This window comes from Sipha flava, unplaced genomic scaffold, assembly GCF_003268045.1.
Source record: "Sipha flava isolate LNK unplaced genomic scaffold, YSA_version1 41_pilon_pilon, whole genome shotgun sequence".
Classification (NCBI taxonomy): Eukaryota; Metazoa; Arthropoda; class Insecta; order Hemiptera; family Aphididae; genus Sipha; species Sipha flava.
In genome coordinates this window covers 680,474-696,261 of record NW_020273144.1, presented here as the reverse complement: position 1 = coordinate 696,261, position 15,788 = coordinate 680,474, and the positions used below count along the sequence as shown (strand labels likewise).

Here is a 15,788-nt window from a genome sequence, read left to right as displayed (position 1 = left end):
TATTTTAATACAGTTTAATTTATTAGAAGGTTAAGTAATTGTATGAAATATCTATAATTTTACATTATATAATCCAAAAAACTTTTTATAGATTTCATATATTTAATAAAAACTTTATGTACCTGATAGGGCAAAAAGCCAAAAAATATAAGTATACAAGTGCTACAATATTAAAATTACATTAAAAGAATATTCAAGTAGTTAATCAAATGTATCTTTATCAGGCTTGAACAAATCATTTTTTTTTTTTTACTTAGTATTAGTATTATTGAAATGTAAGTTTTAAGTAAGTACAGACTTTAAACCTATACTAAAATGTTTTTTTTAAATATTAACATAGGTACTAGTGCTGTATAAATAAAAAAAAAAGTTGAATATAAATTTTAATTTTAGTTACAACTGAAATTAAAGTAAACAATACGTACCAATTTAAATAATAATAATAATTATAATTGATTCTAAAATAAATATGTTTTTGCTTTTAAGTTGTTTTTTACAATATAAAATATAACAATTCATTACTTGTAACTATATTACTTAATACTACGTATAGAACAAGATATTGATTAACAATTAAATAATTTATAAAAAGAGAAAAATACATCATAATTACTTACATGAAATCAAAATTATAAGTACAAATTTTATCAATTTATAACGAATTAAAAATATTGTAACTAACAGTACTTACTATTTTAATTTTTTATATAATTTGAGAGTATTACATTTATCTGATCTTTTAATATCAAATGAATTACAACCGATCAAAGAAATTGGTCCATAAAATATGTATTGTTGAGGTACTAATTGTATATCGTCGACTTTAGGCCATTTAAAGTTATCCAACTCTGCTTTTAAAAATTCTATTTTACAATTATTTTCTGATATTTCTAGAATACGACCAATATACCATCCACTGTCGTATATGATAGCATAGTATTTTTCAGTTTGAAATGTTATATTATCATTAATATTTTCATTTTGACTGCTTTCGGAAGATTCAGTATCTGGAGAATCAGCATATTTTATTTTTTCATTTTGGGCATCTTCAGAAGAATCTTTATCAGAAGTAACTGTTTTCTTTTTGGCCAGTGTATAGGTAGGTGGTATTTTATTTTCAGAGCTACTAGCTTTTTGTTTGTTTTACATTCATAGCTACTGATAAACCGACGCAACCGATCACTGCTGACTCGATATCTTGGCTTTTCCAATAGCCAACAAAGTGAAGACTTTTTAATAATAGTTGACTCATTGTTTGATAAATTAATTTTCACAAAAGATGAATCTATGGGAATCTCATTTTCATTGTCGCTACATGAATTATTGTTTATAATTTGTTCACTGAAGTCTTTAAAATTTAGGGAATTTCCACAATTCAATATCTTGCTAATACTATTAACATCTTCAGCAATACCTAAGTAGTCTGTTTCATTAAGTAAATTGCTGCTAGATAAATCTGCATTAAGTTCTTCTTCAATTATTTTATTTTTTATTATTATTGTGTCTTTTTCACTGTTAGTTTTGTTAAAAAATAATGGCTTTTTAAAAACTAAATCTATATTTACAATCATTCCAATATTTCAGCGATTTCTTTTGCATCATTGAAACTTCTATGTATAATATTTAAAATTGTATCAATAGTAAAATATGAGAAATCTGTTTCAACTGTTTTAGTAGATTTTTTCTCCCTGGTAAATTTAATGTCTATTTTTGAATTTAATAATTCAGCTTTGATTTCATTTATAGATTCAATACATGTAAGTCTTGACATAATATCTTTCATAGAAAAGTTTACAACAGTAGAGTTAGTACTTGTAAGTGATAGAGTTGCTCTGAAAAATTGCTCACACGTTTGGCTGCTGAAGTTCCGTATAGTATACATTCTGGATTTAAGTTTTTATCTTCTCGAAATCGTATAAGGCGTATCAATGAATGAGCATTTATTTCTATGCAATTTAGACAATTAGTCGTTATGAAATTATTTCCAATATTATATTCTTTCTTATTTTTCACCCAAATTTTCCAAATTCGTAGAAAAAATACACTGAACCACATTTTATAAATTCGTTCGTCTGTACTTACTTCTTTATCTAAAAAAGCTGTTAAAATATAATTCATAATTTTTAGATAGGCAATTGTTGCATGTGTATTTGGAATATTCAATACCTTGGTAGAACACATTTTTTCTGCAGACAAAAAATTCATTTTGTCCTCAGGCTTAAGATCGGTAACTGTTAACAAGTGCTTGTCTTTGGAAAATGTCCTTGTTAACTCCATTAAATAATCTACCGTTGCAAAATAATTACCCATTGATATGATAATATTTCGTTTAAGAAATCGCGTTCGTAATTTTGTCAAAATATGAACCGTGTCTTGAATACATACTTCTTTATTTCGTTCTTGGTTAGGAATAATTGGTGGCTCTCCAATAATAAATCAAGACCAACTACTTATCTTATTCTCTGACCTTTCATTATTTATTGTACTAATACTGATACCAATGCTTTTGAGTAGCATTGCTCTAAGTAATCTAGGATCTCCATCTGATGAAAATCCTAATATTTCAATCCCTTGCTCAGCAGCAGCAGTTTTCATGAATTCCCATCTATTCATGACGTCTTCATTAGAAAACCAGTTGTTTGTTCCATAAATAGACAAACAAAATGGCGCGGCAATGTCCTTTAATGGTTTAGCCATTATAACATAAGCATTGTTGGCTATACTTTCAGAATTGAAATACTGTGCAATAGTTTTTGCAGAACTTGCTATGAATGCATTAGTCAATGGACAACCATTCATAAGGGGTAAAACGAAACCAACCAACCAATATTTTTATATTATTCGTATTTTTTAATTTATAAATATACACTGCACGCCTTCATTCAAACTACATCTAATTAGTAATGTAGAAATGTCTAAAAATAATGAACGTCAGATAAGGCAGCGACTGCTACTTTGATAATCATGACAAGTTAGCGAGTAAGTGCAAATTTTAGAGTAATGTGTAATTTGTACACAATAATAATTCAATCATGGTGTGTACTATTATTCAAACATTGTATAAAATAATAATACCTAGGTACTAGTTTAATTTAGAAATTAGCCCGGAAATTATAATTTTTTTCCTTTTTATTAGGTAATTATGGTAATAAAGAGCTCTAAATAGTACTTATAAAATGTTATGTCACGAACGACCATTCGAAATATTTCGAGTTCAAGAATAAAATTCGATTATTTACGTAATTTTTTTCTCAATTCATGTCCCCATCACTAATTATTTTTATAAATATATAAAGAATGAATACATTTGTTTGAAATGAAATCATACATGGAATAGAATAACAAGTTACCAAAAAGTAAAATGAAGTAGTATATTAATAAACAAAAACAGGCAAAAAGTGCTGAAAATAGACCTCGCAAAATCATTAAACATGTATTTTTTAGTTTCAAATAATAGTCTTTATTTAAAATTGCCGAAACATTTTTGAATTATTAAACGTATATTATATTATTTTAGGTAATACAACTATGTAATGTTGATTATTGTACCATACTGTTTTAAAATTAATTTTAATTATACTCGATTGAAATTTACTATACAACTACATCTAAAACCTACCTATTACATATATTTTATAATAATATTATATATTCTACTGAGGTATTATAGTTATTATTAGGGCTGGGATTTATACGTAATAAAAAACCAAAAATATGTACTTAAAATAGCCAAATTATGTAGTATAAAATAAAAAATAGGTAATAAGAAAAATTTAAAATTATGTTAACGTGTAAAATTAAAATTAAATTCTAAATCGTTTTTAAATAATAAACAATAATTAATTGTTTTTAATTTCTAATCAATTTAATTAAAAAAATATAAAATATAAAGATATTTTCACTACTACGCGAACGCAAGTACTGTCACTGTTGAAAATTCGTAAATATATTTTGTCTAATAATTGTTGAATATAAAGTATAATATAAGATCATAAATGTATAGTTGTCGAACAGAAGCAAATAAGATAAACTCTAATAAAGTTATTAATATTTAACTAATACTTTTATACACTTATTTCCTATATGCATTATACACTTACAATTTTTACGAGTATTATTATCGAAGTACAAATGTATAATTTTACTAAACCGTCTAAACTATCGAAATTGTCAAAATTTACGAAATATGTAAAAAAAAAAAAAAGCAGAAAATTTACAAATATAATTAAAATATATACTTATGACGAAGTACGTAAAAATATGTAAAATAAAATATGCTTTATTTATTGCAAATCACGTGAAATGGATTTATCATTTGCAATATTTAATTTATCATAAGTTTTAGTAAAAAAAAATGTATTTACACACAAATCCTAGCGCTAGTTATTATGTTTTATTTAACACCTAACATTTAGTAAATAGAGCTTTAAAATTTACCAATTTAAATTAAATAATTTGAAAAAGAGTGCACAAAATGAACTTATAGACGTATAATGTACAAACAACGAACACGGCTTCGGACTGGAGTCATCTAATAATACTAGCCAAGCCTAACCATATTTATCCCTATATTTATTTATAGACAAGTTTAACCATATTTATTTAAAACCATACACAATTCAATTATTTTTAGATATATTTTATCCAAAATAACGAGTTATTATTAATTATTCCAGCCAAAATTATTGAATAATATAATAAACAAATCACTAACATAATATTATTTTAAGAGCATGAATAGCTGCAAAACACCGTTTCTTACTTTCTTAGTATGTTTACTTTTAAATTTTCGATGCTATAGGCATACGTTATTTACTTACTGTATTTGTTACTCTAAATATAGTTAAATAATAATTATTTAATTTCGGAACTTCCATGTACTTCCACATATTGTCTTGTACTTCCATGTAATTCTACATACTTCCAAGTACTTCCACATACTTCCAAATACTTCCACGGACTTCCGTGTATTTCCATCTATTTCCAAAGTATTTCCTAATATTTGTACACCTACTTCCAATAGTGGTTTACCCCCTTTAAAATATAATTATATATACATATAATTAAATTGTCAATTTCATGAACGTGCGACACTGACACATATATACATGTTAAAAAGTAAAAATACGGCTACATATAGTTAATTATGCTACATACATTAAGTAAAAACATTGTAACCGGCATTTTTCATATTATTCACCTCCTCTTGATTTTCATCTTCGGGACGGCCCTAGATGTATTTTAATTTTATATAGGATAATTATTTGTGTATGTTCAATTTTTTTACGCTTAACTTTACGTATTTTTGCAAATTTATGATTTTATCTTGTATATCTTGTGTCAATATAAACTTTTGTTTTTCAATTTTTTTTTTTTCAGTTAATAATTGTTTGATTAATCAATGTATTAACATTTACAACTATACTTTCGGAATTTTTAAATTTAAAATCGTGTAACAAGAACGTAAAATAATTGTAATCTTCATATAAAATATATTATCCATGTCGTTATGCATATCGTTCATAACAATTATACATTTATCAACGAACATTTATTTATTTATTTTTTTTCACTAAAACCCAAAACGATTTTCACTTTATTATCGATTACGCAGTAAAATGCCCACGTGATATGTACACGGGAATATATCAATCAATTTGCAGCGGTCGAACATTTTCCAGAACAATTTCAACATTTTTGGGAGAAAAAACATCCGTCACTTGCATGTGTGCTTCAACATCACGTATTGCCTGTATTTTACTTATCGCGTATTTTATATCACGTATTTCGTTTTATCCCCTCGTATCAGGCAAGCTATTACAAAGGGACGAAATTATTTTGACGGCTTCCACACGTTGTGCAAAAAGCTTTCCTATGCAAACGCAGACGATACCATTATCGCATGTAAGCACTCATACGTGCCCTATTCAACTTAGTTGCGGATTAACTATACCAGCATTTAGTTAATTCGCATAATATAAATCGGGTAATCGAAACGCTTGCCGATCTCTATTTATCGGTTTTATTATTTGTAGACTCGCGCATTAAAGATTAACAATATCAAATTCGTTTAAAAATCGACGAGGAGAAAGCAAACAGAAAATAACGATAACTTTCGAAACATGTATATCTAACTAGTATTGATAAATAATGTAATATTAATAACACATTGCTCAACGCATTAAGCAATTCACGTTGACGTTTTAAAAACAATTTTATGTCACTATAACTCGTTCCCTGTAAACATGTACATAATATTGAAGTATATATCCATGTAATTTGGTATGTTCAATTATAATTGTGTCTGCGAAGACTAAGACGCATTAATGTTGTGTTACTTCATAACAGTACCTGTGCGGGTGTACAAGTATGTATATACTCGTATGAAAAAAATTCATTGCATTAGGTATGTTAAAGCGGTAGTAATAGAATTGAATATAATGTTCGAATGAATATTTTTATAAAGTCGACTGTCGGTTTCATCCCCGTCATTCATTATTTTAATTACTCGGATGTATTATGATTTACTTGAAATCAAATTTATCATATTATTGTTCAATTAATTTTTAAAAATGATCGAAGATAAAGTATCATCACACTGGATCGAATAGGTAGAACAAGACATCTTGTGATTTGTCGATTCCTTTTTTGTTTTCATGGAAAAAATATTCGTAGAAGTGAAGTTAACTTTAAAAAATTTTAATATGGTTACGTATGTAGTTGTTATAAAATCGATATCCCCTCTGTGATTTACCTAATAGAAGTTTTATGGGAAAGATAAATGTGCGCGTTCAGTCGTCTTACGTAAGAAAGAAGAATAAAATGATTTTATACTGTGTATATAAAATGCATGAGTGTGTGTGTATTTATTTCAGTTAATAATAATATGAAATTCCTATGTAAGGTGACCAAGACCGGTTCTGCCCAGCGACAATAAAGACCCTTATTTTTTGTGCTGTCGGTATAGTTACCCTTCAAGGTCAGACAGTCAGCAATGCTTAATCCAGCCAATATGTCCAGCTCTGCGATAGTTAAAAAATAATAATTATCAATTAATAACGAGTTTCATTTCATTCAAAATCCACACAACGTGTCTGTTATTAATTATATAATTTACCTGTAATAAATAAATTACAAATTAATAACAAGTTTCATTTCATTCAAAATCCACACGAAGTGTCATTTTGTTGGTTCGGAAAATAATTTTTATATGTATATATAAATATTAAAAATATCCAATGTGGGTGATTTTAAAAAATTCAAAGAATACAATAGTAAATAAATAACGCTGATTGCATTTGACGATGTGTAGTATAAAATATTCAGGTTGCACGATCGGATGAGTTTGATTTTGGCATTTTCATCATCAATCTGAAAAATAAAATAAAATAAAATTATGATTTTATTATACCCAAATGGGATTTGCATATGGGATTTTTGTGTTACACTCATATTATATTGTTTGAATTATCATCGGACTTCAATAGATTGTATAATACTATAATGTATCCCAGTCACGTTGGATTAAATTTTTATCGGGGGTTTTTTTTAAAAATATTAGTCAAATGTTAACGTGATCGACTGACTGTTCGCGTTACGCGGTAAGGTGCAATGGGATGGTGCGACGAACACGCGTACCTGTTGCCGGTTCTGGTTCGCTTTCTGCTGGTGGTACTGCTACTTCCGGTGTCGTGGCATCCGCTGACGGAGTTGCTTCCGCCGGTACGGCCTCCCCGGCGGTGGCCACTGCTGGTTGTTCGTCATTGGCTAGTGGTGCAGCAGTGGTTATGTCTGCTGCCGGTAATGCCTCGGCGACAGGTGCATCTGCGGCCGGTGCAGCAGGATCAACGGCTGGTACTTCTGCGCCAGGTGCAGCAGGATCAGCGGCTGGTGCTGCCGGATCGACGGCCGGTGCATCAACAGCGGGTGCGTCCGTGGCCGGTGCATCCACGGCCGGCGCCGCGTCCGTGGCCGGATCAGTAGGCGCTGTGGAATCGCCTTCAGCCGGTGGGCCGCCTTCGATTCCTGAGTGCGAGAAACATAACAGTTATTGGGACGATTAAATTTTATTTTTTCCACAACGATGCCTATTGCGACACATTTCTCACGGTAATTTATAACAGTTTCCCGCTGTTCAAAAAATAAAACAGTAGAATTTGTTTTATTCTTTCGTTAAACTTTAAGATGATGTCCATCTATGTATTGTTGTCTTTGTCTATCTAACTGACAATAACGAAAATATCATGTGACAAACAATGTACGACTATTTAAAAAAATATAAAACTTAAATTTCTGTAACTTCTTTGTCAGTAAAAATGTAAAAAAAAAAATAATATCGCCTTTCTAAAATATTATTCTCCTTAAAATTCACAGTTTTGTTTAAAGTCTTTGTATCTAACGTAAACGTCACAATCGTTGTTTTATATAGTGATTTCTCTATATTACACATTAGATTGACAAATACAATTAAACAAGAGCTGACGTCCTATTAAAGTTTATATGCGTAATATACTACGTTGCAGTTGTAAAGAATAAAACAACTTTGATCGTTATTGTTATTTTTTAGTACATTTCGTATTAGGTCTAAGTTGTACGGTCATGAAAATCGCTGTTCAATTGAATTACTTTAATAATTATAGTAGTATTTTTTTTCTTCAGATTTGAATTGCATTAAAATATAAATTAACAATATATATATCTATATTCATTGTCATTATTTAATTTAAATGAACGGGTTCAATATGTTAGTTTAACGATTTAAATTATAAGAGAAAGTTTTATTATTATTATTATTAATTCTCTTTCATTTTTTGTAGGTCATTAATGTACTATTTTATAGTTATTTTAAGTAGGTTATGAGGGCTTTAAAATCTATATTCTGGTCACGAAAAACGATGATAATGAAAATCAGGCACTTTGTACAATCGGGGGTTTTTGTGATTATAGGATGATAAGATTATTATAGCAATACAGTTATAGGAATGAAAAAAAGTTAGTTGTCCCGATAATATCTTTCCCAAAAGATGATTAATATTCATCGTTTTAATCGTCTTCGTAGCCTTTTCCAACAACGTTTACAGGAAAATATTACGAAATCGATCCTTTAGACTAATACGCGTTCGAGTGCGCAGAGCCGTTTTCATCCTAACCAGTACGAAATAATATCAATATTAGTAGGATTTTATGAGAATCGAGAGCGTCCGAAGTGCCCATTTTTCTGTTGCTTTGCAGTAAAATGTTAATCGCACTATTTATGCTGCTCTCTTGTGACAAGATTGCTAATCAATCGGATCGCGTCTTAAATGGGGTAGGTGGCGTTAGTGACACTGAAACCAAATAATTCAGATAGAGAATTCGTTCATAAAACGATAATTTTTGAATTACTCAAAGACTATTATTAAATAAATAAGACACGTGGATTAATCTACTGGGCAGTGTGCACCAATTAGTTGATTACCAACTGTGTTTATGTGATTATAATTCACAGTAACTCACTGACCTAACCACCGGAGTAACCACTGGATTAACTAACCTGAAATATTATCGGACAGGGCATTTACCTTACCTGAATATAGGGTTCGGCGAAACTTGGTGACACCTATGAATTTTATTATTATCGCTGCTACAGTTGTGCGGAACGATCAGTAGAACCGAAGGGAACGAAAACCCTAATAAACATCCCATAACGAAACGCGCGCATTCGTCTCACGCATAATAAATTCGGTATATTTTGTGTATTTTTCAGCTACCTTCGTCTATAGATTTCTGTTTTTTTATGGTGTCTTTGACCACCGAGTTTAGCAGTGGCTGCGGTATCGCTGTGACGGCAGTCATAAGTTTGTCGACCAGGTCGTCCACGCTAAGTGGGTTGTTGGAGCATACCGTGTCCTTGAGGTAAGCCCAAAGTTCTGTGAAAACACAAGAAGAAGTGAATAATTGTCGATTAGGGTGGTCATTCGGTATAAACTAATTTAAAAACATATTTAGGGTTAGGTTTCAACCTTCTGGTGCCGGGGACGGCGGTTGGGGTTCCGGTTCGGGTTCGACTACCGGTTCCGGTTCGATCAACTCGTTGTCACTGTGCTGTTCCGTCGCGTCCGTCAAATCGTCCGCGACCGACTCGCCTTCGGTGGTCAATCCGTCGTCGGTCTTATCATCTTCGGTACCGTCGCCTTCTTCTCCCTCGCCCTATAATCGGAAACAACAAACCGATTAGTTTCGATTATTTGCGTGTTACGTCTTTGTTATGGTAGGAGAAAGAGAGACAATGAGAGAAAATCATACACAATCTGTTTTAGACATGTATTTCATATTTATCATACCTTTTTCCGTAGACGGTGTTATTTCTTATTCGATCGAGCTTGCGTGTCTCCTAAAATCACATTGCGCTTTACCAATGGTTTTCAAATTGTGCCACAATATTTTATAGAACTCGGTGTATCTTGTTTAAAAAAAAGTTTGAATACCACTGCACTATGCAAATACACTCGGAGCCACGTTATATAAACATCATAATTATCGGCGGTAACGATGTAACGAAAATGATGGTAAAAGAAAAAAATTACTTCCAAGTGGATTTTGATTCACGTGATGTGTATATTTGTCCGAAGGGGCTAAATTTCAACTGTATGATCATACCGTGCGTCTGATATCATTAACTTGAAAAAACAGGAACCTTCTACGAGAGAGATTTTTTATTACTTTTCTACCTGCGGTGTTCGTGATTAAACCACAATATTTTTTTTCTTATTGAACATAAAACGCATATATACCAGGAGGATTTGAAAACATTGTAATTGATTTGGGGAAGATGATTTTAAAATATAATAACTAACAATAAAGAAGGTAAAACAATACGTTTTCACCATTTCATAGAAGAATTTATTCGACTTGAAATTTTTCTAAAACGGTTTCTTGCTTGTATATGAAATGTAAAATGTTTCTAGAATAGTTTTTTATTTTTCAAAACTTTATTATTGAAAAAATCAGTTTAGACCGTAACGGGATCGTCGTAAATTATATCGATTTCTCGGGTACAGTTTGGGTGTATTTTTATAGTAATTAACATTTTTGTTTACACTAATCGTTTTATAACACCAAAATCACAATCGATCGAGTATTAGACACGTCTTGGGAGCACGTGAGACATTTAAATCATCGCTGAGAGTAATAAGAATAAAATTCAAGTCTCCACGTTCCACGTATTATATTATTACATTGTTTTCTAACAGACTATTAGTGTGCTTATCTAAAGATTATCATAAAAACTTGATCGTACGAGTATAACATAAACAGATGCAATAATAACTGACATAAAACGTACTATTTTGACTATAGTGGTAGTTAAATGAGAAGCCTATATAAAAATCATGGATTATTATTCGACCGCTATTTTTATTCTATGAATAAAATTAAAGTTTTATGTATTTGTGGATGAAAAAAATAGTTAGGTCGAGCATTATTTTATCGGTTTAAAAACATAAAAATATTACATGTGCACTGTTTGATGAGCAAGTCGTTTACATTTTATACTGTCTTCTAAATAGGTAAATAACTAAAAAAATATGAAAATTCGTATTCTAATAAATTCTTATCAGTGAAGAGAAATCGCAGTTCGACGTTACTTGAGCCACTGAACAGTTGCAAAAAAACGTTACATTGACTTAATCAAAAATTTGGCCGTAAAATTATTGCATAAACCGGGGTTTTTTTCTATCTTTTATTTAAAAATGCAATCAAAGATAAAAAATAACAAAATATTATGAAATCACGTACAGATTTATTGGTAGAATAATCCCGATGGATGAGAACATGTTCAAAATATCAATCCTATCGCTAGTCGTTAAAGTTGTGGCTTGCGGAAATACGAGAAATGGTTTTTCGATGCAAAGCGAATAGATAGATATAACAATCGATGGAGACGACGTGAAGGATGTCACGTATACACAAACATTGAAGTCATTCGTACAATATCAATTTAAAACTTATCACTAGGTAAACCATCTACATATTATTACAATGTTAAACGTCTATGCGTGATGCTTTCAATACACGGTCTCTGCTCACACTTGTTTACCCGATCTATGTTCACGTTTCTCCCGTTTTTCGTAACTTTTTTATTTTTAACCGACATTTCACACGTACGTGTTTATCGATCGTCAACCGCACTTGAACGGACACGGGTAATCGTATCGTAATCGGTATGGTAAGGTGGGAACAGCTATGGAAACGCGATTTACATTTGTTTGCTCTTTCCCGAAATCCTAGTACATTATAATCGAATACATTTGGGTTAGTAAATGGTTAGGGTTGAGATGATTTCAATTATTCGGTATATTATCCGATGTTATCAAGGTATTATTTTTGATTTTTATGTACATACGGTTTTATAGTTGTCGTCGCGAAAAATATACATATCAATTGGCAGATGATTTTATTCATAGACGGTTTCCGGTGACGCGCCGTGGCGGTTTCTTTTATCGTAAAGTGTTTTTATCATTATATTTTAACGTGGAACACCAAATGGTTTCTGTTTTATTGGATTATAATTTTTTTCCTTGCATTGGATTTGTAATTCATTTAAAGGCGGTTCGTCGCCTGTAGTATCTAAACTAGTGTTTTCACAGAACACCTTATGCTTATTCTGTGAATTTTTTAGGGCTAAAACCCCTTGCATACGAGGAAATCGATTAATTTGCAGCCGTTCGTAACCCCCCCACGGTGGTTAATTATTCTGCGGTTTTTCAATGTAAGGGAAATCGTTGAATAATGCAATGCTTACCTGGTCGGTGGCATTGGATGTTGGATATTGTCTGTTCGCAACAAAACCGGATGAGTTTGTTCGTGGAAAATGCGTTTTGCACCGGTACTTGAATAAAAAAAAAAAAACAATACCGGAGAAACAGGGCCGAGGTGATGGGGTGAGGGATGATCGTACGTCCAACGAGTCTAAGTAATCCGCACAGACGTCGACCGATAAGCATTTTACGTGTGACGTAATATCGTGTCGTCCTGGTTGTGCAGTAGGACGTGTACAACATCGTGTCGGTTCATGCGTGTGCATGCATTTAAAATTAACAGCGTTGGATAATATATGATATTAGAATATCCTTCAAAATTGTCGGGTTGATATGGTGTTGTGTTATTGACATTATATGCAAACTGGAAGAAAAATGTCCCAGATAAACATATTGGAAATGTTGACATAGAAGTTAAAAATGTAATCTAAAGATTATTGTTTTTTTTTCTTTTTTATTTTTTAGTGTTCGGATCTTCAACGATGAATCGTGTTGACGGGTTAAAGAATAGAAATAAAAAATATTTGAAATTTTTTGAAACCGATTTAACAACGATCATCGCAATAATTAGACATCGTCCTTAGGGTGTGCGTTGTTGAGAATTAAAAAGTATTTTCGTGTTGTTTTTTTTACGCACACGCACAGAGGCGTGCGCATGAGGGGGGGGTCTTGGATGTGCCTAGGCACCGACCCCAAATATGTAAATGGAGCCCTAACATTAAAGTCTAAGAGTAAGGGACCCATATTTCAACTGATATTGCTCAAATTAAATGTAATTTATTCTAAAATAATTAGAATAAAATAAATTATGTTATGTAACAGAAAGAATAAAACAAAATGTTTTACATTTTCATGCAAAAACTTATTATGATAATATAACAACTATAATTGATTACAAAAGTACAAATCACAAATAATTGAAACTATTTGAGAAAAATTTACGAAATTCAAGGAAAAAATATTCATTGGGACTAATATACCACAATATGAAATAAAATATTAAAGTTATGTTTATTTAAAAATGTATTATATATACCCTACACATTTTGTTAAGGTAGAGCCCAAATGTATTGTAGGCACACCTTGGAATGCAGATCTGCGCACGCCTTTACACACACACACACACACCCACACATATGAGTACATACATACATGTGTATAGTTAAAGACAGGTTTTCATTTCAGGTATTTGGTTAATAAACTCTTACACGAAATAACTTTAATGAGACATTTATATGTCGTGTTTGACAACAAATATTTTGGTTATAGTTAATAACGATTACATGCTGGTGTTGAATGAACATAGAATAAATGAAAATAAATAAAACTGGGTAAAAATATGCAATCCATTGTGGGAATACAAATTACAAATGATAACTTTGCGCGAGGTATTATGCTTCGTATTCGACTTCTTCTTTTACCTTCTTTTCGTCTCCCTTTTTGGACCAATCTGGTTTTTTTTCTGGAACAAAAAAAAAAAAAAATAGAATAATAATAATAAATGTACATTATATACTTAGTAAAAAAAACTTAAAGAACATATGAACTTTTAATCTATAGTATTTCGACAGAATTTCAGTGAACCTTCGAAGTTTGTACACTTCTCTTTGTCTTCTTCTTCCAGGGTGAACTCTTTTTTCTTTACTACTTTCAGTTGGTTTCTGAAGTTGAATTCCGCCGCTTTCTTTTGGAGTTTGGCGAATTTGTTTTCGTATTTGGAGACTTTCTTCAAAGTTGGTTTAACGCTGAAAGTAAAGTTAATAAACGTAAGGACTACTTATACACTTTCACGACATCGATCGTCGCAATTCTTATAAAACGTGTACTTACAATTTTCCTCTTAAGTCATTGACTTGGCTGTTCAATTCACTGATCTAAAATATTAAATGTGTTGTTTAAATACGATAAATTAACGTACTGATGTTTAAATCAATCTTTGTTAAAAATCAACTTCGCACACATCTTTCAAATGATTTCAAACGTTGGTTATTTATAATAGGTATAGGTGTGGTTTTATAATTACGACTAGTAAAAATTATTAAACAAATAATTGAGAAAAATAAAACGGTCCAAACCTTAAAATATTATTAATATATAAAATGGCGTTACTTTTTCATTTTCAGTACCTATGTATATGGTACTAGTGAAAATAAGAATTTATAGTTTTCATCTACAGATAAATTGTTGTTGTGCATATTATTTTAAATACGAAATAAAAAAATATTATTCTAATTTTTATAACGCAAATAAAATTTATGGCGCAATGATAACCAAATTATTTTTCGTTTCGATTTTAATCACAAAATAAAATATTAAAATATTTGCATTTATGTTCACGTATACTAATAAATACGCTGCATAAAGCGACATCGGTGCAAAACTCAATTGAAAATTCAATTGTTATTAATTACGTGCAATATACCACTAATGTAGGTTATAGGAAATAATTTCATAGTTTTAATTATCTGCTTGCAAAAACAGATGAACGGGCCTTTTGATCTTTATCGAGAAACTGTGATTGGGGGCATTATAAAGTTCAATTTAATTAAATTGTTCAAGTGCATTACTGAAAAAGGTAATTATTTCGTGAGCTTAGTCGAAAGTTGTTTTAGTCTCATTAATGATCACCGTTTGATAAATTTTCAATGTGCGTATGTAAACCGGTAAATAGGTCAAACGAAGAAACTGTATAAATTTACATAATAATTAACATATGCACAACATCCCCTCCTCGGATCGAATATAGTATACTATTACTGATATTGTAAAGGCAATATAAGTTGCTCCATACGCGAATCGGGGTTGCTTCTGGGAGCACGAGTATATTCTGTATATATTATAAGCGTAAAAAAAGAACCAGCCTATTGCGAAAAAATTCCAATTCCAGTAGCGTTTTTTGTGTTTTCCTGTACGAGGCTGATGTTTGATAAAACTCGCTAAATTATAACTTTGGATGCAGTCGTGGAACAAAATATCATATCCTAGAGTCTA

General features: G+C 30.7%; 1 protein-coding gene across 1 annotated transcript in view; it reads right to left on the bottom strand.

Annotated features, from left to right (window-relative positions):
* Nucleotides 1–7,091: 7,091 nt before the first annotated feature.
* The window catches only part of LOC112689029 (tropomyosin-1, isoforms 33/34-like), a 21,026-nt gene continuing 12,329 nt past the window's right edge, over nt 7,092–15,788 (bottom strand). Inside the window, exons 2-8 of the mRNA XM_025562526.1 lie at nt 14,628–14,671; nt 14,399–14,542; nt 14,070–14,256; nt 10,002–10,188; nt 9,750–9,908; nt 7,639–8,025; nt 7,092–7,371 (exon numbers count right to left, since the gene is read on the bottom strand). Of these exons, the coding sequence (XP_025418311.1) occupies nt 7,367–7,371; nt 7,639–8,025; nt 9,750–9,908; nt 10,002–10,188; nt 14,070–14,256; nt 14,399–14,542; nt 14,628–14,671 (1,113 nt within the window). The 3' untranslated portion in view covers nt 7,092–7,366. The remainder of the gene's footprint in view (nt 7,372–7,638; nt 8,026–9,749; nt 9,909–10,001; nt 10,189–14,069; nt 14,257–14,398; nt 14,543–14,627; nt 14,672–15,788) is intronic.